The sequence below is a fragment of the Rhinopithecus roxellana genome, chromosome 20, assembly GCF_007565055.1.
Source record: "Rhinopithecus roxellana isolate Shanxi Qingling chromosome 20, ASM756505v1, whole genome shotgun sequence".
Classification (NCBI taxonomy): Eukaryota; Metazoa; Chordata; class Mammalia; order Primates; family Cercopithecidae; genus Rhinopithecus; species Rhinopithecus roxellana.
Genome location: NC_044568.1, coordinates 65,545,900 through 65,573,351, shown reverse-complemented (window position 1 = coordinate 65,573,351; position 27,452 = coordinate 65,545,900). Strand labels below are relative to the sequence as shown.

General features: G+C 46.1%; 1 protein-coding gene across 8 annotated transcripts; it reads left to right on the top strand.

The window, feature by feature from the left end:
* On the top strand, positions 1-26,240 carry ZNF821 (zinc finger protein 821). 8 transcript variants are annotated; one of them, XR_004055323.1, is made up of 9 exons: positions 826-1,441; positions 2,077-2,139; positions 5,298-5,414; positions 17,683-17,808; positions 20,675-20,820; positions 21,483-21,587; positions 23,968-24,134; positions 24,342-24,549; positions 25,247-25,377. XR_004055323.1 is itself a non-coding variant. In XM_030924348.1 (9 exons), the coding sequence occupies exons 4-9, from the start codon at positions 17,562-17,564 to the stop codon at positions 25,899-25,901; spliced, it is 1,215 nt and encodes a 404-aa protein (XP_030780208.1). In that variant the 5' UTR covers positions 1,816-1,925; positions 2,077-2,139; positions 5,298-5,414; positions 17,363-17,561; the 3' UTR covers positions 25,902-26,236. The 8 variants fall into 8 exon arrangements, 7 of the variants coding, with proteins under 7 accessions (XP_030780207.1, XP_030780211.1, XP_010352391.1 ...); XM_030924348.1 differs by lacking the exons at positions 826-1,441; positions 24,342-24,549 and adding exons at positions 1,816-1,925; positions 17,363-17,577 and having other exon boundaries at positions 25,247-26,236; XM_030924347.1 differs by lacking the exons at positions 826-1,441; positions 24,342-24,549 and adding an exon at positions 1-96 and having other exon boundaries at positions 25,247-26,240.
* Positions 26,241-27,452: the final 1,212 nt, after the last annotated feature.

Sequence of the window (27,452 nt, the reverse complement as noted above, 5' to 3'; positions counted from 1 at the left end):
AGTCAACAGGCTGGTCGGTGGCAGAGCTGGGGCTCAAAGCCAGATCGCCTAATACCAGATCTCATCTTCTTTCCTCTGCATTCCCTACTTCTCCAGGTAAGTGATGTCAGGGCAGGCTCAGGCATTCTAGAAGATAGGAAGAAAAGAAGGCAACAGGAACTAGGAGAGAGAAGGACGTGGACAGGAGGAGGTGTTTGACTAGAAATGCGTCCAACCAGGCCGGGCACAGTGGCTTATGCCTGTAATCCCAGCACTTTGAGAGGCGGAGGCGAGCGGATCACCTGAGGTCAGGAGTTCGGTACCAGCCTGACCAACATGGTGAAACCCCGTCTACTAAAAATACAAAAATCAATTGGGCGTGGTGGTGCACGCCTGTAGTCCCAGCTACTTGGGGGTCTGAGGCAGGAGAATCGCTTTAACCTGGGAGGCGGAGGTTGCAGTGAGCCAAGATCGCGCCATTGCACTGCAGCCTGGGTGACAGAGGGAGACTCTGTCTCAAAAAAAAAGCATCCAACGGCTCTCCATTGCCCCCAAACACCCTTCACATGACAACAGTGCCACAAGTTTCCCTGCCCCTGGGTCAGCAGCCAATGTTTATCACTTGAGAATCATGTCAGAAAATTAAATACTCACAAGAACTCTCAAGATTTCCCAGCTCTGAGGTTCTGACAGCTGAACTTGGCCCCTCCCACCAGGGCCCATGGTCACATTCAAAGCCTCGGGAGTCGAAGCCACTGCGACGCGTGGGGGAATGAGGCGAAGAGGGTTTGTGACGGTGGTGGGGATCCGGGCTAAGGTCGGGCTAAGGAGAGGGGGAGCCTGCGGCGGAGCTGTGGTTGGGGGATGTGGGTTTTGTGGCTGAACTCGATGGTGGGGTAGGAAACCAGAATCGGGGCTGGGTAGGGTGGCGTTTACACGTCCAGGAAGGTCTAGGGGAGCTGAGCGGCTGAGACAGCCAGAGAAAGACCTGGGAATGGGCGAGGCAGGGGGTCCCGAAGTCCTGCTAGGCGGCCGAGCCCCTCTGGGGCGCCCGGGATTGGGCGCTCCCCGGAGCCCCTCTCCTCAGGCCCCGCCCACAGCGCCGGGCGCGCGCCGAGCCGCGGGGAGGGGGACCTGGCCGGCGCGGGGGAGGGGGAGAGGGAGGCTCGTGCACGCGCATCACTGACTGTGGGTGCGCGAGCCGCGCGTTCCCGCCGCCCGCGTCGCCATCTTTTTCCCTCTCTGTCTGTCTGTCTGCCGTTGGCTTTGTCCGTCTGCAGCGCCGCCCCTCGACTCCCCGCCACCGGCTCGGCCCGGATCCCCTTCCGCTCGCTGGGGCCCAGTCCCGGAGCGCCCCGGCCCGGCTGGCTTGGGCTGCGGTCCCGGGTCCATTGTCCGGCGGTCCGTCTGTCCGGAGGCGGGGCCCAGGGACCCAGAGCGCAGCGCAGCGCCGAGGCGCCGGGTAAAAAGACCCCTGAGCCCTCCCTCCGGGTCCGGGCTGGGGATGCGGGCTCCTCGCCCCCTCGCGGCCGCCGGCTGTCGGTCCTTTTGTCTGCACTGGGGAGAGGGCCGGGGGCCAGCTCCGGCCTGGGGTGCAGCCCGAGCTCACCCTCCCCGCTCCCACCCCGATTCCTCCCTGGCCGCTCCTCCTGCTCTCCTCGGCGCTCTCGGGCGCGGGGCGCGGGGTGCGGGGCCGGGGGGGCTTTTGCGCGGGCCGCAGGCACCCCGCCTCCTCGGGCCCTGGCGGGGACGGCCCCGGCGTCTGACAGCCTTGGGTGGAGCTGGGGGAGGGGAGGATGGGCGTGGGCGTGCAGAACGGGGGTTATCAGTCCCCGCGTCTGGGTCTCGCAGAAAAGCTTCTAAATTTAGATTTCAGAGATTGTGTTGTCTAAGGATTTGTCTGAGCCGCCTCGGAAGACCTCCGGCTCTTGTCCGGCTCTTGTCTGGTAATTCCTGGGAATTTACCTGGGCTCGTGCTTGAAGAAACAGAGGGACCGTTTCGGCTGATTAGACACACGCCCCAGACCCAACCCCAGGGGTCAGGTGAACAACCAGGCGGCTAAGTGACCAGCTTTCTTGTCCTCTCCTTTTTGGCAGATACAGATCACTTGGATTCAGTCGAGTTTGCTTTGCTTCGTGGGAACTGCACCAGAGCTGGAGGTGGGAACGCACTCTCTTTTCATCAAGCTGGGATTTCACCGTTTTTTTGGTTGCTAAAGTCTGTGGTGTGCACTAGACGCTGCAACCTAATACCTGTGGGAGAGCAGAGACAGTGTTCAGGGGAGACGTTACACCTTCCCAAGGACTCTTAACCTTGCTCTGAAGACGGACAGAACTGCCTTCCTCTTAAAATGGAATCCGTTTAGATCTGAGTCTCACCGTTTACCTATCTTCCCAGCACATGTTCAGGCAGCTATTTACATTTTTGGTTTGGTTTCAGATTTTAGCTTGGAAATTGAGGCAGCGTTAAAAGTAAAACAGAATGAGTGACCTTTAGGGCTGTATGTCTGTGGGTTTTATTAGCTTTAACTGCCTATAAAACAGTCATCTGGCCTCTTGAGATCTTGCTTTGTGGTCAAGAGTGTCCTTTCAGAGCCATTTATTTATTTACTTATTTATTTTCAACAGCCCATGACCCTACAGACCTGTTTTTGTGGGTGTTTTTGTGGTTATTTTCGTTTTGTTGTGTGGGAGGGGACTGCAATTGCTTATTTTTCTCTTAATCACTCAGGTGTGAAGTCCCATTGGGTACCATCTGGTCAGTTCCCCATTTGGCCACTAGGAGGATTATAAGATGCAGTGGGCACTGCTGATTTAAATATGCAGATACTCATCTCTGTCTTTTGACTTGCAGCTTTAGCATTGAAATGTTGCCTGATTCAAATTATTTGGCCTTCCTTCAGAAGGGACTTTATTACCTTTATCTTACAGTTTCAATTTCTGATCTTGAAGAGAGAAAATAAAAAATTAGTCAAGATTCTGTTTTTCTCTTCTATAATAGAGTATCTATATATTTAGCCTCAATAGATTATCACATTAGAGGAGTATATTTTATTTTTTTTTAATTTTATTTATCTTTTTTTGTTTTTTTTGAGATAGAGTCTCGCTTTGTCGCCCAGGCTGGAGTGCAGTGGCGCGTTCTTGGCTCACTGCAACCTCCACCTCCCGGGTTCAAGCAATTCTCCTGCCTCGACCTCCTGAGTAGCTGAGATTACAGACATGTGTCACCACGCCCAGCTAGTTTTTGCATTTTTAGTAGAGATGGGGTTTCACCATGTTGGCCAGGCTGTTCTCAAACTCCCAACCTCAGGTGATCCACCCACTCGGCCTCCCAAAGTGCTGGGATTACAGGCGAGAGCCACCGCGTCTGGCAGCTATTTATCTTTTTTTGAGATGGAGTCTCACTCTGTCGCCCAAGCTGGAGTGTAGTGCCTCCATCCCAACTCACTGTGACCTCCCCTCCCCAGGTTCAAGCAATTCTCATGCCTTAGCTTCCTGAGTAGCTGAGATTTATAGGTATGCGCCACCATGCCCAACTAATTTTTGTATTTTTAGTAGAGGTTTCACCATATCGGCCAAGCTGGTCTCAAACTCCTCGCCTCAAGTGATCTGCCTGCCTTGGCTTCCCAAAGTGCTGGGATTACAGGTGTGAGCCATGGTGCCTGGCCATGTTTTTAAAAATATTAATAGAGCCTGCATTTCGTTACCTTTCCACTTGGTGATTCCACACACATATAGGAAATCCAAAGTGTGATATTCATTCACTGCTTCTATTAAAACAACTACTTGATTAGAAAAAAAGTCATACACAAAACTTAGAGAACATACCCTATCAGCACTCAGTATATTGCCCTCTAAATAGTTAAAATCGATTTTTATTGTATACATTTAGAGTTTTGTTTTTAATTAAAGGTCTGGAAAAGAACTGTGTTTGATATGCAGATATGCTAGAAGACTGCCTGAAAGCTGCTTCCTTTGCCACTTCCTGTGGAGGCCTGTCTTTGCCATTTGCGGTTTCTTTCTTCTTTTCGTAAGGGGAGGCAGGATCTGATTATAGGTTTGAGGTTCTTCTAGCTCCATAGAGGAGTTAGTTGGCATAACAGGAGGTGAGTCTTCATTAGCTAGTGTACAAAGTATAGCTAGCAGTAGTCTCCCATAACTCCTCTTAAGGCAATAAACTATGATTTTATATTTGCTTATTCAGTGTGAGTATAACTCAAGAAGGCAGGAACTGAAAGAAAACTTAGAGTGTGACCAGATCCATATTCCTGTCTTTGGTAGGAAAGACAATCCCTTTTTATTCTATGTCTTTATTTACTCTATCTTTCTAAGAAAATGTCACAGCTATCAATACTAATCCATTTCGGATTCTCTAACAATGCTTAAGGCTGGGGCACTCTTTCTGTAGTTCATCAGGATCCTTCAGGCTTACGTATATATCCCCTCCTATACGGGGTGGGGAGCAGATGTACGTCTTGGCAGCATTTTTCATTTGGGGAACTTTTCTCTTTGTTCCTCCCACTGGTCTCTTCACTATCCAGAGGCTAGATTGAGAAGAGCCTCTAAAGTTATTAACTTTGACCACCTCTCTGGAATGTGTGAGGAGGGCCAGGTGATATTCCACACTGGGGTGTTGAATTAGTACTCATCAATGTGGATGGCATGTCTCTTCTGGTGAGAGCCCATCTTCAACATTAGAAGTTTGATTTGCTTAGTGCCATGTCCTCCACAGTGCAGCATAGCATTGCACCTTTATCACCAGATAGAGGCTTTATGTCCCGTGCTGTTCTCATTTACAGATGCCTATTTGAGACGTTTTCTGTTTCGCAGGGATGTGATGCCTTTGCTACCTCTAGGCAAGACATCATGAAAAATCCGCTCTTGTCGACTGCAGGGCTTGACTTCCAGTGGGCATGTGACATGAGAGCTGCCACCCTCTTTGGCTTCCTTTTGCTTCGTTTTGCAATTCATGGGGGTTATCCCCTTGAGTCCATAGTACTTCTAACTCTGGTTGCCTGAGTTTTGCTTCCTCTTTTATCCTGTGACCTTGATCGTGATCACTTAACAGTATTCTGGATTCCAAAGATGGACTTATAGTATAATTCTCTAAATCCTCCGAGGGAGGCCCTCTTAAACTTTCTGGGACCTTGACATTAGGCTAGAGGTTTATTCATTTCTCTTTCTTTCATTAGTTCAATTATTTATAACTGGTGAGTTTTATATGCTCAGGAGCTGTTTTTTAAAGACATTTTATCTTTAAATTTTGTATAAGTGCTGGGGAAAATGACATGTGCTAACAATAACCTTTTTTATTGTAGGTTAGCATCTTGCAAGGAGGTAGTAACATATCCAGTCGTGAAACTGGGAAAGACCAGAGCTCTTGCATCAGGGAAACATGTCCCGTCGGAAACAGACGAATCCAAATAAAGTTCACTGTGAGTATCGGACTTTGTCTTCTGGAACCTGGGAATGCTGAGGGGTGGAATGGAAGAGTAACCTGAATTTAGGGGAGAGGCTCACACTAATTTGTGAAGAAGAAAAGATTAAATGTAAAACACAGTTTACTGAGCAGAAGAGAGAAAAAGAAAGAAAAAGGGTTAAAGAAGTTGGATATGATGGATTTAAAGTGTGTCCGGTTGCTGGGGGAGGTGTTGAAAACCTATCTTAGGGGTATATGCACTTGATTTATATTTAATATCACGTTAACAAACAATTATAAGATACCTACTCTGTGCAGATCCTTGTGCTAGATGTCAGGGCTATAAAATAATATAAGATTTATAAGACTGTATTGTAACCTCAGATATATAAATATGAAGGATAGTATATGTTAAGTGCCAAACAGATGCTGCAGATTGTATGTACTAGAGAAGTTAGGAGGAAGGAAATTAAGAGAGCCCTGTGGACTGAAGTAGCGAGGGGAATGCTTAATGGAAAAGCCTCTAGACCATGCGCCTGAGCTGGGCCTTAGAGGGTAGAAATGGATTTGAAAAAAAATTAAAAAACAAGAGGCAGGGAGAGGGAACATCAGGTAGGGAAAGTGAAGTGAGCAAAGACAGAAGCGGGAATCTATATGTTCAGAGGACAAGGAGACTTTATATGAAGCAGAGGTTTCATTTGTTCAAAAGTCAGAAGATGTGAGCTTAGAGATGCTTAACTCTACACTGTGGAAGCCTGAATGCCAGGCTAAGTTTAAAGTTCATTCTGTAGTCTGTAGGGAGCTACTGAAGGTTTTTAAGCAGGGAGAGGGGAGTGACATTTAGAATGCAGCGTTTTGGTACTATGAAGCAATTTGTGGGATGAATCACAAGAGGGAGAGGCTAGAAACCGGAAGACCAAGTATACACTATTACCTTGTGTTGTTTTCAACAGTTTCACGTGCATGTTTTTCTTTTCTTTTTTCTTTCTTTCTTTTTTTTTTTTTTTGAGACAGAGTTTCACTCTGTCACCCAGGCTGTAGTGCAGCAGTGTGATCTCTGCAACCTCCACCTCCCGAGTTCAAGCGATTCTCCTGCCGCAGCCTCTCGAGTAGCTGGGATTAAGGTGCTCACCACCATGCCCAGCTAATTTTTTTGTATTTTTAGTAGAGACAGGGTTTCACCATGTTGGCCAGGCTGGCCTTGAACCCCTGACCTCAGGTGATCTGGCCACCTCGGGCTCCCAAAGTGCTGGGATTACAGGTATGAGCTACTGCACCTGGTGCATATTTTATTTCAGTAATTGCATAGTGAACTTCTAGAAGGCAGAGACTATGTGCCATATGTGTTTCCTTATATATCCTCTCTACTTCTAGCACTGCTCATGGAGGGTGTGTTCAAAAAGTGCCTTCTTAAATTGACATTAATATCTATGCAGATTTGAGATAATTAGCCATTTTCCTATGATCTGGGAAGATAAGCATTCCCACCCAAATGTTCGTTAAAAAGACAAATAGTGGCCAGACACGGTGGCTCACGCCTGTAATCCCAGCACATTGGGAGATCGAGGTGGTCCATATCACCTCAGGTAAGGAGTTCGAGACCAGCCTAGCCAACATGGTGAAAAACCCATCTCCACTAAAAAGGCAAAAAAAATTAACCAGGCATGGTGGCAGGCGTCTGTAATCCCAGCTACTCTACTCGGGAGGCTGAGGCAGGAGAATCACTTGAACCTGTGAGGTGGAGGTTGCAGTGAGCCAAGATCATGTCACTGACTCCAGCCTGGGCAAACATGGTGAGACTCCATTAAAAAAGAAAAAAAAAAAAAAAGACAAAGAGTTCCCTATTATTATGGACTGATTGAGTAAAGTGCAGCAACATTTGAAGAGAATTCAGAGGTATAACAGATGAAAAGTTTGTAAAAAACAAACCTATATATATGTGTGTGTGTATATATATAAAATATATATTTTTTTTATATAATATATATAATTTTTTTTTTTTGAGATGGGGTGTTGTTTTGTTGCCCAGGCTGGAGTGCAGTGGCGTGATCTCAGCTGACTCACTGCAACCTCGGCCTCCTGGGCTCAAGTGATCCTCCCACCTCAACCTCCCCAGTAGCTGGGACTACAGGTGCATGCCACCACGACCGGCTAAATATTTGTATATTTTGTAGAGACGGGGTTTCACCATGTTGCCCAGGTTGGTCTTGAACTCCTGAGCTCAAGTGATTATCTACCCACCTCAGCCTCCCAAAGTGCTGGGATTATAGCCATGAGCCACTGCAGCTGGCCAAAACCCTACAATGGTATTAGTCAAGTAGTTGACAAGAGAACTAAAATTTATTAAAAACAAACTATATAGGCTGGGTGCAGTGGCTTACCACTGTAATCCCGACACTTTGGGAGGCCAAAGCAGGAGGACTGCATGAGCCCAAGAGTTTGAGACCAGCCTGAGCAACATGGCAAAACCCCATTTTTACAAAAAAATACAAAAAAACTAGGCCTGGTGGCATACACCTGTAGTCCCAGCTACTCAGGAGGCTAAGGTGGGAGGATGGCTGGAGCCTGGGAGGTTGAGGCTGCAGTAAGCCAAGATTATGCCACTACACTCCAGTCTGGGTGACAGAGTGAGAACCCGTCTCAAAAAAACAAACAAAATCCAAAACACTATATCCCAGGCACTATGCACTTTATCTGAATTTTACTGGGTTACTTCAAAAGTAGAAGACAAAATAGTATGAACTGAGGAATTAAGAGGGTTTTGACATTTTATACATTAATGAGATTACAATAGCAAACCTCCATATACAAATCTTTCTTCTGTATAAGTCCTGGAAAAGTATAAAATGGAACCAGTTGGATGCTTCTAGGAGTATATTCTGGAATGCGGATGTGCAAAGGCTACTTAATATACAGATGAGTGGTTTAGGGAAGATTTAGGAATTGCTGCTAAAACAGCAAAATGCAGCGGGCTTGCACGTGAGGATTGTCAAGGAAGATAAAATGAAGTATCTTTAGCGGAGCTCGGTGGCTCATGCCTGTAATCCCAACACCTGGGGAGGCCAGTGCAGGATAACTTGAGGCCAGGAGTTCAAGTGCAGCCTGGGCAACAAGGCAAAACTCCATCTGTACCAAAAATACAAAAATTAGCTGGGCATGGTGGCACACACCTGTAGTGCCAGCTACTTAGGAGACAGAGGTGGGAGGATCGCTTGAACCCAAAAGGTCGAGGCTGAAGTGAGCTGAGATCATGCCACTGCACTCCAGCCTGGGCGTCAGAGTGAGATCCTGTCTCCAAAAACAAAAAAAGAAAAAGAGAAAGAAAAAAATGAAGTATTTTAGCATAGGCCATCCATCCCAGGGGTTTAGGATTGTTTTTCCACTCTGGTTGATAAAAGACACAAGTGGTCAGGCACAGGTGGTGCATACCTGTAATTCCAGCACTTTGGGAGGCCAAGTGTGGTGGATCATGAGGTCAAGAGTTTGAGAACAGCCTGGCCAAGATGTTGAAACCCCATCTCTCCTAAAAATACAAAAATTAGCTGGGTGCAGTGGCGGGTGCCTGTAATCCCAGCTACTTGGGAGGCTGAGGCAGGAGAATCGCTTGAACGCGGGAGGCGGAGGTTGCAATGATCCGAGATAGGGCCGCTACACTCTAGCCTGGGCAACAGAGCAAGACCCTGTCTCAAATAAATAAATAAAATAAATAAATAAATAAATAAATAAATAAAATAAATTTAAAGACACAAGTGTGACCCCCAAGAAGGCATCTGGAAATGTACTCTTAATAGAGATGATAGGTTCACAAACAAGGCAAGTATAGGAGTTGGGTGTTCACCTACAAAGCCATCTGTCCAAGAGCCTGATTAGATTTGAGGAAAGTTGCTGGTAGGGTGATGGTGTGATTGTAGTAAGGCCAGGGGAGCCACTTCAGGCTTGTGTGGCCAGTGTCTATGCCCATGTAGCATATATCCATCAGCTCTATCTCCCTGCACCATAGTCAAAGCCAAGATGAGCTAGTAATGGAGTTGAAAAATAGATGGAGGCCAGGCGTGGTAGCTCATGCTTGTAATCCCAGCACTTTGGGAGGCCAAGGTGGGTGGATCACCTGAGGTCAGGAGTTTGAGACCACCCTGGCCAACATGGTGAAATCCTGTGTCTACTAAAAATATGAAAATTAGCACCGGGTGCGGTGGCTCACGCCTGTAATCTCAGCACTTCGGGAGGCCGAGGCAGGTGGATCACGAGGTCAGGAGATTGAGACCATCCTGGCTAACACGGTATAACCCTGTCTCTACTAAAAATACAAAAAAAAAAAAAAAAAAAAAAAAAAAAGCCGGGCTTGGTGGCAGGCACCTGTAGTCCCAGCTACTCGGGAGGCTGAGGCAGGAGAATGGCGTGAACCTGGGAGGTGGAGCTTGCAGTGAGCCGAGATTGCGCCACGGCACTCCAGCCTGGGTCACAGAGTGAGACTCTGTCTCAAAAAGAAAAAAAAAGAAAAGAAAAAAAAATTATCTGGGCATGGTGGGGCACGCCTATAATCCCAGCTACTCGGGAGACTGACGCAGGAAGATCACTTGAGCCTGGGAAGTGGAGGTTGCAGTGAGCCAAGATCACATCACTGAACTCCAGCCTGGGCAACGGAGCGAGACTCCATCTCAAAAAAAGGGGAAAAAAGGAAGAAAAAAAAAAAGGAAAAACAGATGGAAAAACAGGCCATGGAGGTGGGGAGAATATCACACATCTACAGTTTCAGAAATGAAGTTGCAGAGTCAAGCGAAAGAACATTGTTTTGAGGTGGAGTAGGTGGGACTTTGCAGGCTCTTCGGAGGTGGCCATTATAAGGGCCTTTACTGTGGGGCTGTGAGCACAGATGTTCAGCTACAACTAAAGAGCAGACCCCTCGGGAGGGGCTGTTTTCAGTGACGCATTTGATCAGGGAGCCATGAAGGCTTCGCAGGTGATGCACTAAGCTTGACTAAAGAAGAAAAGACACTGAGATTTGCTAGTTGCAGAGGACCTTCTATTTATTTGTTATTTGGGGACTGAAGCTGACCCTACCCTTTTCACAAAATCATCTTTTCATTGTGCATGACAATAGTGGCAAGTAGAAATATATAATTTCATTTTCTGACCATATGAGTCTCCTGTCACCTTGCAGTGAAATGGAACCAACTAAATATATTTAATTTAATGCTGCTTGTCTATTAAAAGTAAATGAAATGGGGCCTAGCATGGTGGCTTATACCTGTAATCCCAGCATTTTGGGAGGCCGAGGCAGGCAGATCACTTGAGGTCAGGAATTCAAGACCAGCCTGGCCAACATGGTAAAACCCCGTCTCTACTAAAATCCAAAAAAATAGCTGGGCATGGTGGCACACGCCTGTAATCCTAGCTACTTGGGGGGCTAAGGCAGGAGGGTTGCTTGAACCCAGGAGGCAAAGGTTGCAGTGAGCTGAGATCACACCATGGACTCCAGCCTGGATGACAGAGTGAGACTTGGTCTCAAAAAATAAATACACAAAATAAAGTAAATGAAATGAACTCAAGGTCTGCAGGGCAGGAAAGTCTGCATTAAGCTTTGCTTAAATATCAAAGCTAATTGACATTTGATCAGAGTAATAGCTGAGCTTCATTAGATCTGCCTTCTGGGAAGACAAAGATCGTGTGGCATGAAACTAATAGGCTACCTAAAGGGATATATTAAGAACTCCCAGGCCGGGCTCAGTGGCTCATACCTGTAATCCCAGCACTTTGGGAGGCCGAGGCAGGTGGATCACCTGAGGTCAGGAGTTCAAGACCAGCCTGGCCAACATGGTGAAACCCCATCTCTACTTAAAAAATACAAAAATTAGCTGGGCAGGGTGGCGGGCGCCTGTAATCCCAGCTACTCGGGAGGCTGAGGCAGGAGAATCGCTTAGACCCGGGAAGTGGAGGTTGAGGTGAGCTGAGGTGACACCGTTGCACTCCAGCCTGGGCAACGAGCAAAACTCCATCTCGGAAAAAAAAAAAAAAAAAAAAAAGAATTCCAGCCGGGCATGGTTGCTCACACCTGTAATCTTAGCACTTGGGAGTCTGAGATGGGAGAATTGCTTGAGGACAGGAGTTCGAGACCAGCCTGGGCAACATAGTGGGACCTGATTTCTACAAAAAAATTTAAAAATTAACCAGGCACAGTGCTCATGCCTGTAATCCCAATAGTTTAGGAGGTTGAGGTGGGAGGATTGTTTGAGCCTAGGAGTCCAAGGCTGCAGTGAGCTATGATTGGACCACTGCACTCTAGCCTGGGTGACCGAGCAAAACCCTGTCTCCAAAAAAAAATATATATATATATATATATATATATATATTTTTTTTTTTTTTCTTAAAGAATCCCACAGGCTGTAACCCAGCAACATTTGATGGATCCACATTAGAAGCCAGTGGGCAGCTGCTTTGGTACTTACTGGGTTTTTATCAGGACTGTTTTTATGTCTAAATCGCTGGCATGATCCTTTCCTCAGAAATATCTAGATAGACTCTTATATTTTGCCCAGTTCACTTCATTAATAGACTCGTTACAGAGCTTTTGGAATAAAAGTCCAAAATTGTCCTCAATTACGGAAAAATTGCTGATGGGCTGAAATCTGTTTTAGATCTTCTCCCTACCTTCTTCCCCATTTTACCCCTTCTGAGTACAGTTTTTTTTTTTTTTTTTTTTTTTGAGGTGGCGTCCCGCTCAGTCGCCCAGGCTGGAGTGCAGTGGCGTGATCTCGGCTCACTGCAACCTCCGCCTCCTGGGTTCAAGCGGTTTTCCTGCCTCAGCCTCCCAAGTAGCAGGGATTACTTTCATTCACCACTATGCCCGGCTAATTTTTGTGTTTTTAGTAGAGACAGGGTTACGCCATGTTGGCCAGGGTGGTCTCAAACTCCTGATCTCAAGTGATCCGCCTGCCTCAGCCTCCCAAAGTGCTGGGATTACAGGTGTGAGCCACCTTGCCCAGCCCTTAGTACACATTTCTGTCAACTACTTGTAGAAAGGCTGAAAATATAGTCCCTTGCACACTTTCATTTAGTGTGTTTGAACTAACCAAACCACTAAGAAAATTAAAACTTCTTTTACTTGAGAGACTTTTGCTTTCAGATTGCAAAACACATGAGTGACTTAAACCTCTCAGCTTCAACTAAAAGCTTTACAAAGACAAGGAGGAATAAAAGCCTTTGAAGTCCTTTCTCTTATAAAAAGCGCAACTTACTTTGTTTTTCTTGTTCATTCTGTTAGCATCCTCATGAACTAAATGGCTAGGTTCCCCACCTGTGATAGCACTGTAGGTTACAAAGACTGTCAGCTAGAAATGAAATCCTAAGCTCCTCACTCCCAATACTAGCTCGTTTTTCCTGAACTGGATATCTGCTCTCTTTGTTTTTTTTTTTTTTTTTTGAGACGGAGTCTCGCTCTGTCACCCAGGCTGGAGTGCAGTGGCGCGATCTCGGCTCACTGCAAGCTCCACCTCCTGAGTTCACACCATTCTCTTGCCTCAGCCTCCTGAGTAGCTGGGACTACAGGTGCCTGCCACCACGCCTGGCTAATTTTTTGTATTTTTTTAGTAGAGACAGGGTTTCACTATGTTAGCCAGGATGGTCTCGATCTCATGACATCGTGATCCACCCACCTCAGCCTCCCAAAGTACTGGGATTACAGACGTGAGCTACCACGCCCAGCCTATCTGCTCTCTTAAAAAATGTTCCAGCTGCTTTACTTAATTGTAGTCAGCTTGAAATAACATTTGTTTAACTGCACCGAGGACCCAAGAGAGAACTGTAAAATCTTTGCCTTTCTGATTACTTTCATCTCATTCCTCTCATCTGTTCTCCAAACTTGCTTGCATGGCCTTGTTCTTATCTGGTCTGAAAAACCTTAACCAGGCCGGGCGCAGTGGCTCTCTCCTGTAATCCCAGCACTTTGGGAGCTCAAGGCGGGTGGATCACCTGAGGTCGGGAGTTTGAGACCAGCCTGATCAATATGGAGAAACCCCGTCTCTACTAAAAATACAAAATTAGCTGGGCGTGGTGGTGCTTGCCTGTAATCCCAGCTACTTGGGAAGCTGAGGCAGGAGAATCACTTGAACTCAGGAGGCAGAGGTTGCAGTGAGCTGAGATTGCGCCATTGCACTCCAGCCTGGGTGACAGAGCGAAACTCTGTTTCAAGAAGAAGAAAAACCTTAACCAAATCGCAGACAAAAAGTATTTTCTTGATTTTGTATCCAAAAAAGAAAGAAAAAAAAAGAGAGAGAGCACCTTGGTTTTTATTGTGGGAGTGTAGCTGACTCTTAGCTATTAATAGACAAATACCCATATTAAATAAGATGGTTGCCCTACATTAATATCTAGGGACCAGAGAATTTTTTAAAACCTACTCCAAAGGTCTCAAGACAGAAGGGAATAATAATTCTAACATTATAAAAATAGGCAGTTCTGTAACACTTCTTAATCACTAGTATCTCCATGGATCACATTATATGGCAGTTAACATGACATGCTTTTAGCAAGTCTCACTCCCTTCTTATGAAGGGATAATTCTGGAGAATTTTATTTGGAGATTAGGTAAATAGTAACTAGTGGAAGATAATTCACATATCTTTTCATATGAGGTCTGCTAAAATGGCTTCTTTTTTATGGTTTTTATGTATTTTGCTTTATGGTGATGTTTAAAATAGGAATAGTCCTGAGGAATAAAGTTCACCTTATTCTTTTTCCCAAGTCAGGAATAGACTAAAATATAAGAGCACAAGCTTTTCTTTCCAAAGTGCCAAAAAGGAATGACAGAATTAACTTATCCCGGTTACACCAGGTGAGATTGCCTAAGAGTCCTAGATAGGCAAGTTGTATTGAACAGACTCCTCTCTGTTCCATGAAAGCCTCAATATTTAGACAACATCAATAGAAGAAAATAAATTTTGAGCTCAAGTTGGAGACAAAACTGAATTACTGACTCATCTTGAAAGGCATATATCCTTTTTTTTTTTTTTTTTTTTTTTTTTTTGAGACGGAGTCTTGCTCTGTCACCCAGGCTGGAGTGCAGTGGCCGGATCTCAGCTCACTGCAAGCTCCGCCTCCCAGGTTCACGCCATTCTCCTGCCTCAGCCTCCCGAGTAGCTGGGACTACAGGCGCCCGCCACCTCGCCCGGCTAGTTTTTTGTATTTTTAGTAGAGACGGGGTTTCACCGTGTTAGCCAGGATGGTCTCGATCTCCTGACCTCGTGATCCGCCCGTCTCGGCCTCCCAAAGTGCTGGGATTACAGGCTTGAGCCACCGCGCCCGGCCTGCATATATCCTTTTAGATGTATTTTTACTAATCCAATGGTGAATCCAAGAAAGAGGATAGAATGTTTATTCTTAGTATGTTCTAAATCTAGCTGGTTTCTAAGTTTCTTTGGAGACCAGAAGTGTCGCTGATGAGAAAGGTCTTCCCCTTGATAGTTATATGCTAGTATATAACTTGTTCCTTAGTGCTATGTCTTCCTATAGCTCCTAAGTCTGAAAACATCCACCTACCCCAAAAAATTCAGTAACTATTCCAGTTGGCCCTTGACCAGGCACAGTGGCTCATGCTTGTAATCCCAGCACTTTGGGAGGCCAAGGCGGGTGGATCACTTGAGGTCAGGAGTTCAAAACCAGCCTGGCCAACATGGTGAAACCCCATCTCTACTAAAAATACAAAAATTAGCCGGGCATGGTGGCACGCACTTGTAATCCCTGCTACTCAGGAGGCTGAGGCAGGAGAATCACTTGAACACAGGAGGTAGAGGCTGCAGTGAGCCAAGATCACGCCACTGCACTCCAATCTGAGACTCTATCTCATTTAAAAGAAAAAAAGAAAAAAGAAAGTATCAATTGGCCCTGGTCTTATTGCACTGTAACCAACACGGAGATATTAATTAAGTATTTCACTTCTGCAAAGGATGAGGAAGTACTCCCCACTGAATTCATTTTTTTGCTTTCTCTACCCAGTGATTTATATCCAATGTGTCATCTTGGATATTGTGAAGATGGACTTAAAACAGCTTATTTTTCCTTTCCTTGAGGGATAGGTAGCTAAGAGTACACTTTGACATGAACCATCTCCATTCCCAATCACAGTATGAGTCATAACAGCCATAATGTTAGTTACTCGAATCCAAGCATGATAACTCATAATGTGATATCAGAACCATCATTTTTCCTTTGGTCATATACTGGCCCTGACAACATACTTTTGCTATTTGAGTTGTATGTATCAGTTTCTCATGGTATGAAGGAAACACTAACAATAGGATCAGAGCCTTTCTCACACAGAGATAAGTGTTTGTTTTTAGCAAAACCATCTGAAGAAGCTTCTAAACTTCTAATTACATCTCTACTAGAAGGCGGTTAAGGAATATAGACATTAGGCTGGGCGCAGTGACTCACACCTGTAATTCCAAAACTTTAGGACGTCGAGGTAGGGGGTTCCCTTGAGAGCAGGAGTTGCAGACCAGCCTGGACAACACAGTGAGACCCTGTCTATACAAAAAATATGTATATGTTAGCCAGGCATGATGGTGCACACCTGTAGTCCCAGCTACTCTGAAAGCTGAGGTGAGAGGATTGGTTGAGACTGGAGTAAGCTGTGATCACACCACTGCACTCTAGCCTGGGGGAGAGAATGAGACCCTGTCTCAAAAAGGAAAAAAAAGGAGAAGGACATTAGAGTTAGACCTGTGTTTGAATACTTGGTTCCACTGTTAACCTTCGTTTTCTCCTAAGTAAAGTATAGGTAGTAATACCTACCACATAGAGTTTTGCAGAGAATTTAGGTGAGGTGATAACTATAAAACACTTACCATAGAGCCTGGAACTTGCAAGTGTTTGGTAGTTGGTATATAATAGAGGCCCAATGAATATTTGCTGAACGAATGACTAAGGGGATCACATGAAGCCTACTCCACATCAAGTCTTTCCCTCCCCAAGCTGCAGGTCAGCTCACCATTTAGTTCCTCCCACATCATTGTATCTAATCTCAGAACCTGAGCCTGTGTACTTTCCTTCCTCTCTTCAGCAAGAAAGGGCCTGGCTGTTGTCAGACATTTCACTAGGGCTTTTTATTATTCCCTCTTGCTGGCTGGTGAATGGAGACTGTAGTTTCTACTCTGACTGAGATAATAGAAACCTCAAGAAACCCAACTCTATTTTCTCCTTATGCCTGGTCTCCTGGAAATAAAAGGGCACTGTACTAACTCTTCAGTAGCCACATGGATCCCAAGCAGAGGTCACGAGAAGTAAATGCAAAATCAAGGATCGGTTCGGGGCTTTGGGATACTACATTAAAAAAAAAAAAAAAAAAAAAAAAAAAAAACTGGACTGGCCGGGTGCGGTGGCTCACGCCTGTAATCCCAGCACTTTAAGAGGCCGAGGTGGGCAGATCATGAGGTCAGGAGATTGAGACCATCCTGGCTAACACGGTGAAACCCCATCTCTACTAAAAAAATACAAAAAAATTAGCCAGGCGTGGAGGTGGGCACTGGCACTGCACTCCAGCCTGGGTGAGAGTGAGACTCTGTCTCCAAAAAAAAAAAAAAAAAAATGGGCCAAGAAGACTACATGAATATTCTTTGTTGTAAATTAGTGTGTTTCAGGAAGTTTGTTCTTCTGCAGTAGTGAGTTCATATCTATTCTTCTAGTCTACTAATCAACCGGTTGTTAATTTTCTCATGGCTAATTATGATAAACATTAGAAAGAAAGTCAAGGAAGAACTTTCAGAGTATGTTTTGGAAAGAGAGTGGATGAAAGATGGGGTTAGAGAGATTGTTATTTAGAAGGATGATTTGAAGCACTTGTTTGTAGTCAGAGATAAGACACTGAGTCAAGACCATAATGCTAGTACATTAAGGTACAGAGACTTGGCCCAGATTTGTTGCCCTGTCTTTATCCCATCACTTTGCCCCTTCTTGCCTCTATCCTCCCAGTCCTGATGGAAGGTTGTAAATGGATTTGACAGTCTGCAGTTACATTTGTGAAGTAGCAAGTTGATCACCTTTTGAAAGGAGTCAAGACTAGGAGGATTTAAGAGGAGCAAGTGATGCTTTCTAGAGCATCTGGCTTACTGCCCAGGAAGAGCAGCTGCACCCAGAAGCTGTTGAAGGCAGCAAGCTGACTTGGAGATGAATGACTCCACCACAGGGTACCTGCCTGTCTCCTACTTTTGAATGGTCTGACCTTCCAACCAGCTTGCCTGGGGATATGCTGCCCAGCTGGTGGCCTGACTGTTTTTCCTTGTGACCACCAGGGGACCAAGTATTTGCTGGGCTAGAAGAGCAAGCCCGCCAGGCGATGATGAAAACTGATTTTCCTGGAGACCTTGGCAGTCAGCGACAAGCTATCCAACAACTAAGAGATCAGGACTCCAGTAGCAGTGAGTTCTGCACCTTCTGGTAATGACTCAGGGCAATGGGAGAAGAATTATCAGAGTGTGTGTGCTCTGGGGATTGTGCATGGGGGTTGGGAGAAAGACATGAAAAAGGAGATATGTGGCTCTTCAGTGTCCCCAAAGGTGGTCTAAGGTGTGTGGGCATATGTTTATCCAGAAAAAGAGGACAGGTTTGGCATTTTATTTATATATATATCTAATTTTTTTTTTTTTTTTTTTTTTTTGAGATGGAGTTTCGCTCTTGTTGCCCAGGCTGGAGTGCAATGGCATGATCTCAGCTCACTGCAACCTCTGCCTCCCAGGTTCAAGCGATTCTCTTGCCTTAGCCTCCTGAGTAGCTAGGATTACAGGCACCTGCCACCACTCCCAGCTAACTTTGTATTTTTAGTAGAGACGGGGTTTCTCCATGTTGGTCAGGCTGGTCTCGAACTCCCGACCTCAGGTGATCCACTTGCCTTGGCCTCCCAAAGTGCTGGGATTACAGGTGTGAGCCACCATGCCTGGCCAATGTGTATGTTTTTAGCTTAAGGACTACAGTACTTGGCACAGTGCCACATGCAGATAGGTTTGTTGGTTGTGATAGGCAATGACATAGGAATAAATAGTGCTCTAGCAGTCCCTGGGTTAGGTCAAATGACAAGAAAAAAATCCCTGTCTCCTAGGATCTATGTATTTGTAATCAATAAAATATAAGGGTGGCATTAATGAAACCTTGCTTGAAGGCCCAGTTTTAATGTTAAACAAGAAGATTTGCTTAGTAATGAGGTTATGCAGTATACAAAATGCTAACGTCAAGGTCTTCCTATACCAGTTCCCTAAGAAAATCCCTGTGGTTAAGACATTAGCTGTTATAAGTTGAGCCTCATGGATTGTCTGTCTGTCCTGTGACCTGTCTGAACAAACACGTCTCGAGATGTGTTTTCCTAGGAAGATTTCAGCACTTTCCCCACCTCATCCATTTGATATAGGTTATTATTAGTATGAATTCAGAATGACTTTTCCAATTTTTTATCACATTTGAGGCTGGGTTGGGTGAAAACAGAGAAAGGACTCTGTAACCTTCTAGGAACTTGTTTCCACCCAAGCTAATAATTAATCAACATCAACAACATAAAATAATTTAGCAGTTAATTGCTCGGGCACAGAAAAATGAACCCAAACCTGTGGAAGCCACCACTTTCTTGAGTAGCAGGTAGGAATTACAATATCTGCAAAAGTCTAATAGGTTTCCATTCTGAAGGATGTACTATCTCTCTAGACAGTACACATTTTTAAAAACATTTTCTAGTAGCGAGATATATTTGGATTATTGCAAAATTACAAAAATATGTTCGATACATCACTTTATATTATACTACGTTTACAAGTATTTCAAATAAGCTGGTGAGAAAACATGGTGTGATCTAATCTGTGCCCATCCTTCATTACTGAGTTGGATTCAAATGAAAGGAACTTTGGGCTGGGGAATAAGACACACAAACCATAGCTCTTTCCAGGCCCCAAATCCCGTCCACCAATTGCCTTGAGTATCTAATAAGGACACATGTAACTACTAGCAGATGATTTGGTTAGACCTTCTCATGAAGAAAGGGAGTATAACTAGTTTTGCCAAAGAAGAAGGGAAGTATAAGGGGTGTTGCTCACATACTGGTGGATTTAGATATTATGCAAGGGGTAGTAGGAAGACAGGCAGCACTGTTAGCTAGGAAATCTGAGTCTCATGTGGACAGCCTGGTGAGACTCTGCCCTATATTTCTCTCTTGCTCACATCAGGCCCAAAAGTCCAGGATCCAGGTGGGGTTGAGATAGGGCTGGAGTGTGACAGCTTCCCTAGGCTTGGCTACTTCTTGTGATCTTCAAGGTACTAGCACTTGATTTGTTTCCCTTTCAGAAAGAACTACATTTGTTACTTGTTTTCCGGATCCTTTTTCATTTTCTATTTTATGAGTAATAGAGAAGAAAAATCAGCTCACATAAACCTTGCAGATTCCCCAGCCACAGGCAGACCTCCCCAAAGTCACATCCTACCCCTAAAACTAAAACTTAATTCCTATGTTAGTCACAATAAATTACATTTCATCCTAAAGAATGGCCCGTTCCTTCCACTTAATGCGTGGAGTTACCCATCAGATAATCCAAATCATCAACAAAAACAACGGATTTCCTTAGTTCAGAATGCCGTGTTACAATAGTAGAGTAAGAAGAACCGAGTGAGTCGGATACCACTGCAAAGTGCCTGAGGTTGGTTGCTGTGCTAATTTTTCCACTGTAATGAGCAGCCCTTTCCCTATAAAGTGACATCATTTCAAACTAATTTCCTACTGCTTCCTTTGCTGGTAAGAGGGAAGAAAAACTTGATGTTTCTGTAAGTCTGCCTTGGGGTTTGCTGGGAAAGAAGAGATTAGTGGGGTTCAGAGTAGAATAGTATAGTGACACCATGGAGAAGTTGTGCAGGGGGCTCATGGCGAAATCAGTGGAAAGTGTTGGTAAGTCAGAGGTGGTGTACAGTGGGAATGAGCTCGGTGTAAGGTGCTTGGGGGGTGTGATTTGAAGTGTGAGATATTTGAAAACCATGAGTCAGGAAGATTATTTTTATAATCATATAGAGGGCACAGTAACCATTTCCAATGCAGTTTTGCCTCACATCTTCCCTTTACGTGTATATGGCATAACAAATGACAGCTATAGCTGGTTTCCACTTGACATAATATGTACCCCAAAAAAACTATATAAACTATATTATGGAAGATCTGAAAATGTTTTCTATTATAACTGCCAACTGTAGGGTGGAGAGCAGCTCAGGATGTATTCATGCAAAAATCAGAACAAGTGACCAGTTTGTATGTTCCAGGTGACAGTGAGGGTGATGAAGAGGAGACCACACAAGATGAAGTCTCTTCCCACACATCAGAGGAAGATGGAGGGGTGGTCAAAGTGGAGAAAGAGTTAGAAAATACACAACAGCCTGTTGGTGGGAACGAAGTGGTAGAGCACGAGGCAAGTGACAATGGCTCCTGGGTCCAGGTCCAACAATGCCCTACCCTTCTGCCTACCCTTATGCTGCTCACCCCTGTGGCACAGTCTTTGCCTCTGATGGTCTCCTGGGCCTGCACAGGAGGCCTCTTCCTTCATGGCACCAGAACCCACACCTCAGACTCTCAGTTCTCACCACATTCAGCTTTCCTTTTCCATCCATGAATCACTGCGCTCATGCACAGCTCTCTTTCCTACAGCTACCCACGTCTTTCCAGACAGGAGAGCTACTTTGGTGAAGTAGAAAGCTGACTTCCCAAGGTGGACTCTTGATGTGCTTGCAAATCTCAGTCAAGGTGTCACCTGGAGTGCCACCTTCTCACTAACTTGTTTCTTGAGGATTCCTGAAAGGAACATGACAGGAAAAACACTACCCCTGTCTGCAGAGTTTATGTTCAGGGAAAAAAATAGATTGACTCTGTCTGAGGCAATCCTGTGTCCTCATGGCTGAAAGCCATAATTCCCTTTCAACTCTTACTTTTTCCTTCAGCCCACAATGGGAAACTAAGAATAACATGTGCCATCAGTCTGGGTTCCTTTTAACAGGATACCCTGTTTAAAAAGCTGGGGCGGGGAAGAGATGAGTCCTAATAGTCCTAATGAGTTGCCTATTTGTTGAATCACAGGTCACAGGGAATTTGAATTCTGACCCCTTGCTTGAACTCTGCCAGTGTCCCCTCTGCCAGCTAGACTGCGGGAGCCGGGAGCAGTTGATCGCTCATGTGTACCAGGTATGCATCGAGGAGCTGTGTGCTCTGGAACACAAGTGTGGGCAGCTTGTCTGTAGCCCAGCTCCTGGTTTGGCCTTTGTCTCCCTCTGGCTTCTGAAGGAGTTGTGGGTTGTCGCTTCCATTAAGATTCGTCTTGGGGAGGCTGGGCGCAGTGGCTCACGCCTGTAATCCCAGCACTTTGGGAAGCCGAGGCGGGTGGATCACTTGAAGTCAGGAGTTCAAGACCAGCCTGGCCAACATGGCGAAACCCTATGTCTACCAAAAATACAAAAATTAGCCAGATGTGGTGGCATGCACCTGTAGTCCCAGCTACTCGGGAGGCTGAGGCAGGAGAATCGCTTGAACCCAGTAGGTGGAGGTCACAGTGAGCCAAGATCACACTATTACACTCCAGCCTGGGTGACAGAATTAGACTCTGTCTCAAAAAAAAAAAAAAAAAAATTCGGCCCAAAGCCAGGCGTGGTGGCTCACACCCAGAATCCCAGCGCTTTGAGAGGCTGAGGTGGGAAGGATTGCTTAACCTCAGGAATTCAAGACCAGCCTGGGCAACATAGCAAGACCCCAGCTCTATAAAAAATTTTTTAAAAATTAGTTGGGCATTGGCCGGGCGCGGTGGCTCAAACCTGTAATCCCAGCACTTTGGGAGGCCGAGATGGGCGGATCACGAGGTCAGGAGATTGAGACCATCCTGGCTAATACGGTGAAACCCCGTCTCTACTAAAAAAAAATACAAAAAACTAGTCGGGTGAGGTGGCAGGCGCCTGTAGTCCCAGCTACTCAGGAGGCTGAGGCAGGAGAATGGCATAAACCCGGGAGGCAGAGCTTGCAGTGAGCTGAGATCCGGCCACTGCACTCCAGCCTGGGCGACAGAGCGAGACTCCGTCCCAAAAAAAAAAAAAAAAAAATTAGTTGGGCATGGTGGCATGCACCTGTAGTACTAGTTACTTAGAAGACTGAGGTGGGAGGATAGCTTGAACCTAGGAGGTTGAGGCTGCAGTGATCATGCTTCAGCTCAGGTGACAGAGTGAGACTGTATTGAAAAAGAAAAAAAAAAAAAAAGATTCTGCTCCAAGCTTCCAACATTTTAGAAAATACATGAGATATATTAGATAAACACGTTCTGGGTTTCCGGGTAGACACACTGTGAAAATTAAGTGATTTTTTTTCTAAATTATTTAATGCATATTTTAAATAGTGAAATATAAACTAATGTATACTAATAATGAGGGCTTTGTGTTAAAGAAAAGAAAATTAGTTAGCATGGGCCAGGCGCAGTGGCTCATGTCTGTAATCCCAGCACTTTGGGAGGCCAAGGTGGCAGGATCACTTGAGGTCAGGAGTTCAAGACCAGCCTGGTCAACATGGTGAAACCCTGTCTCTACTAAAATACAAAAAAATTAGCCAGCTGTGGTGGCACGCGCCTATAATCCCAGCTACTCAGGAAGCTGAGGCAGGAGAATGGCTTGAACCTGGGAGGCGGAGGCTGCAGTGAGCTGAGATTGTGCCACTGCACTCCAGCCTGGGTGACAAAACGAGATTCCGTCTTAAAAAAAAAAAATTAGTTAACACAAATGGTATGTTAAAAATTGGTGTGAACCAGTATTTCTTCAGAAGGCTATCTTCAGAAGATTGAGAAAGCAAGATACAAATACCTGTTGCGTACCAGTATTCTAGGCCAGCTTCAAGATTTGGCCTTTATTGTTCCCTTAACTCGTATTTGTACCTGCGTAGTGTGAGCCAGGAAGACAGAGAGAAATTATTCGAGACATGAATTCCTCTCAGGCTCTGAAGAGGGCCCTGGGGCCCCACTGTTTCTTTTCTTTTTCTTTCTTTTTTTTTTTTTTTTTTTGAAACAGAGTTTCGCTCTATTACCCAGGCTGGAGTGCAGTGGTATGATCTTGGCTCACTGCGAACTCCACCTCTCAAGTTCAAGCAATTCTCCTGCCTCAGCCTCCTGAGTAGCTGGGACTACGGGCGCCTGCCCCTACACCCGGCTAATTTTTGTATTTTTAGTAGAGATGGGTTTCACCATATTGGCCAGGCTGGTCTCGAACTCCTGACCTTGTAATCCACCTGCCTCGACCTCCTAAAGTGTTGGGATTACAGGCATGAGCCACCGTGCCTGGCCCCCACTGTTCCTTAAGTCAGCCACATGTCCCAGAATGTAGGCAGAGCTTAAGCTAATGAAATCTAAGCAGTGGTCTAAATGGCCAGGGCCTCTAATGTAAGAGACTGACTTTTCTAGGGGCTAAACAGAATACTTGCAAGTTCCTTATTCTGAGACTAAAGAAGGGGGACATTTCCCAAAAGTCATTTCTAAGTGGGTGCAGATTGTCCTGGAGGTAGCACAAGACTGACAGATCAAGGCTCTGTTTTACAGCACACTGCAGCAGTGGTGAGCGCCAAGAGCTACATGTGTCCTGTCTGTGGCCGGGCCCTTAGCTCCCCGGGGTCATTGGGTCGCCACCTCTTAATCCACTCGGAGGACCAGCGTTCTAACTGTGCTGTGTGTGGAGCCCGGTTCACCAGCCATGCCACTTTTAACAGGTCAGCTGGGCACTTATCCCTGTTGTGCTGGGAGCAAATTACTGGGTGTGAGTTCTGCTTTCTGAAGTCAAAGCGAAGGCTAGGCATAGGTAATGCAAAGGCAGCTGATGCATGCTCCTTGGAAGTACAAGTAAGAAGGCTAGGAAATATGCCTTTTCCATCACATAGCCCCAAAGGAAAATCAATTCCCATTTCTTTTCCCATCAGAGTATCTTCAACTAGAAAGCGATGTAGGCAGTTCCAAGAACACTCATGATAAAGCATGGAGAAAGAAGTTATAGGGTGGAGAGGACCCTGGCATGAGGATGCAGTCTCCTCCGTGTCCTAGGAAGACTGGAACGTTGTGTCCTTGTCCCGTTTGTCTAGTGTACAGTGCAGTGTCTGCCTTTGCATGCAGGCAGTGCGCGGGAAGGAGGTGAGTTGGTGGTCTGCACCTTGCCTGAAGGAGGTCTCCACCTCCAGGAGCCTCCATTCCCACAGCAGGACTGCCCCTGCAAAGCTCTTATCAAAACCATTATTCTGACTTGAGTGAAAACGCCAAGGGTTTGTCTGATTTCTGGTGCGTTGCTGTGGCAGGTGGCTCAGTCATTAACTCCAGATGGGCTTTAAGAGTTAGTAGACACCCGGCCTGGTGCGGTAGCTCATGCCTATAATCCCAGCACTTTGGGAGGCCTAGGCGGGTGGATCACAAAGTCAGGAGTTTGAGACCAGCCTGACCAATGTGATGAAACCCCATCTCTACTAAAAATACAAAAATTAGCCAGGCGTGGTAGCAGCCACCTGTAATCCCAGCTACTCAGGAGGCTGAGGCAGGAGAATGGCTTGAACGTAGGAGGTGGAGGTTGCAGTGAGCCGAGGTCGTGCCATTGCACTCCAGCCTGGGTGACGGAGTGAGACTGTGTATCATAAAAAAAAAAAAAAAAATAGAGTTGGTAGACAACTCTTGAGCAAAGAGAAGGGATGGAGCAGTAGAAGAGGTCCACCAACCATTCAAACTGACCCCTTGTGGTGAATGTGGAGCCACTGGCCTCATAGGAAAAGAATAAGGCAGGGCTGGAGTCCCAACTCTTGCTGGAAGGAAACACTAACCATCCAAAATGTTTGCTTTCCAGTGAGAAACTTCCTGAAGTACTCAATATGGAATCCCTACCCACAGTCCACAATGAAGGCCCCTCCAGTGCTGAGGGAAAGGACATTGCCTTTAGTCCTCCAGTATACCCTGCTGGAATTTTGCTTGTGTGCAACAACTGTGCTGCCTACCGTAAACTGCTGGAAGCCCAGACTCCCAGTGTACGCAAGTGGGCCCTACGTCGACAGAATGAGCCTTTGGAAGTACGACTGCAGCGGCTGGAACGAGAGCGCACGGCCAAGAAGAGCCGGCGGGACAATGAGACCCCCGAGGAGCGGGAGGTGAGGCGCATGAGGGACCGTGAAGCCAAGCGCTTGCAGCGCATGCAGGAGACAGATGAGCAGCGGGCACGCCGGCTGCAGCGGGATCGGGAGGCCATGAGGCTGAAGCGGGCCAACGAAACCCCGGAAAAGCGGCAGGCCCGGCTCATCCGAGAGCGAGAGGCCAAGCGGCTCAAGAGGAGACTGGAGAAAATGGACATGATGTTGCGAGCTCAGTTTGGCCAGGACCCTTCTGCCATGGCAGCCTTAGCAGCTGAAATGAACTTCTTCCAGTTGCCTGTAAGTGGGGTGGAGTTGGACAGCCAACTTCTGGGCAAGATGGCCTTTGAAGAGCAGAACAGCAGCTCTCTGCACTGAACCACACCCTCCTGCCTGCCCTCCTCCCCACCTACCTACCCCCCCCACCCACACCCACAGCCACGAGGACCAGTGCTGCTGCCACCCACGAGGCCCTGTCCTTGCTGCCAGAGGCAGGCCTGGGTTTGTTGCAGGTGGACCTGAGCGGCCCTTGCATGTGGGAGCAGGATGACAGGGTCAGGAGGGACCTGGCCCAAGGCAGCTCTGGACAAGGGAGCAGGCAGTCCAGAGAACTGGCCTCCCCAGCCCACTGCCACAGGCCGTGCTTCTAGGACTGTGGGGCTCCTGTATGGCCCATGAAGTTGTGAGGTCAAATAAATTAATTTTATCTTTACTGCCTGCCCCTTTCTTGCTTTTCTCTTAATGTCATTCTAGCAAATGAAGTGATCTAGGAGAAACCTGGGTGGAAATTTTCAGACAGTGGCTTCTGGTGGCTTGCCCTTTTCCTAGGGAGGGTGCTCCTCAGCTTAGGCTGTCCAAGCAGAGGTCCTCATTTGGGTCTTTACACGTTGCCAAGGAATTAGCACGACGCCAGAGAACCGATGTTGACTGTGATGATTATTCCCACAACCATAATGAAGATACCTGTGGTCCCAAGGGCTATTTAAACCTAGCTTCCCTTTTCCAAACTCAGAAGTCTCTCCTCATAACTGGTGTTTTCTGAAGACTATGCAATACCTTCCACTAGGTGTGCAACTTTTCCCAGCAATACTGTTTGTTGAACATTTACAATTCTAGACAGTAGCTGCATCTAGGAATAGGCTCATAGAAATAGCTGCAATATTAAGGTCCACAGCACCAAGAAACTCATGTTTGCATTTTATTTATGTTTTATTTATTCACCAGAGGCAAGGCAGGAAAATAAGCTCACTGAAGAAAATCCAGAAGTAAGGTGGTAAGAGCTCAGGTCAACAGTGGTTAAGGCTAGGGCAAAATGATTACTCTGGCAGGTTATATGGCTGCCAAACCATGGAGGAGACAAGAGCTGAGGTCATTTCTAAAAAGTTTCTGTGATGGTACAGAACAGGCACAGAACCTTCCTAGCCTGCACCAAAGGTTGTGTTCAGTTTAGATAATTATAGATCTTGAGGTCCAGAAGGAAGTGCCCTAGTTAAATTGTAGCCAGAAAAATAACTATGCCAGTAATGTGGACTTCTTCCAATATCTTAACAGGGAAACTTGGATTCCTCTCTGACCTCCATAGGTCCAAGGCTGTTTAAGTGTCAACTGACCCCCACCAAACTAGGATTTTTTTTGTTTTTTGGGTTTTTCTGTTTGTTTTTTGCGATGGAGTCTCGCTCTGTTGCCCAGGCTGGAGTGTAATGACGTGATCTTGGCTCACTGCAACCCCCGCCTCCCGAGTTCAAGTGATTCTCCTGCCTCAGCCTCCCGAGTAGCTGGGATTACAGGCACGTGCCACCACACCTGGCTAGTTTCTGTATTTTTAGTAGATACAGGGTTTCACCATGTTGGCCAGGCTGGTCTTGAACTTCTGACCGCAGGTGATCTGCCTGCCTTGGCCTCCCAAAGTGCTGGGATTACAGGCGTGAG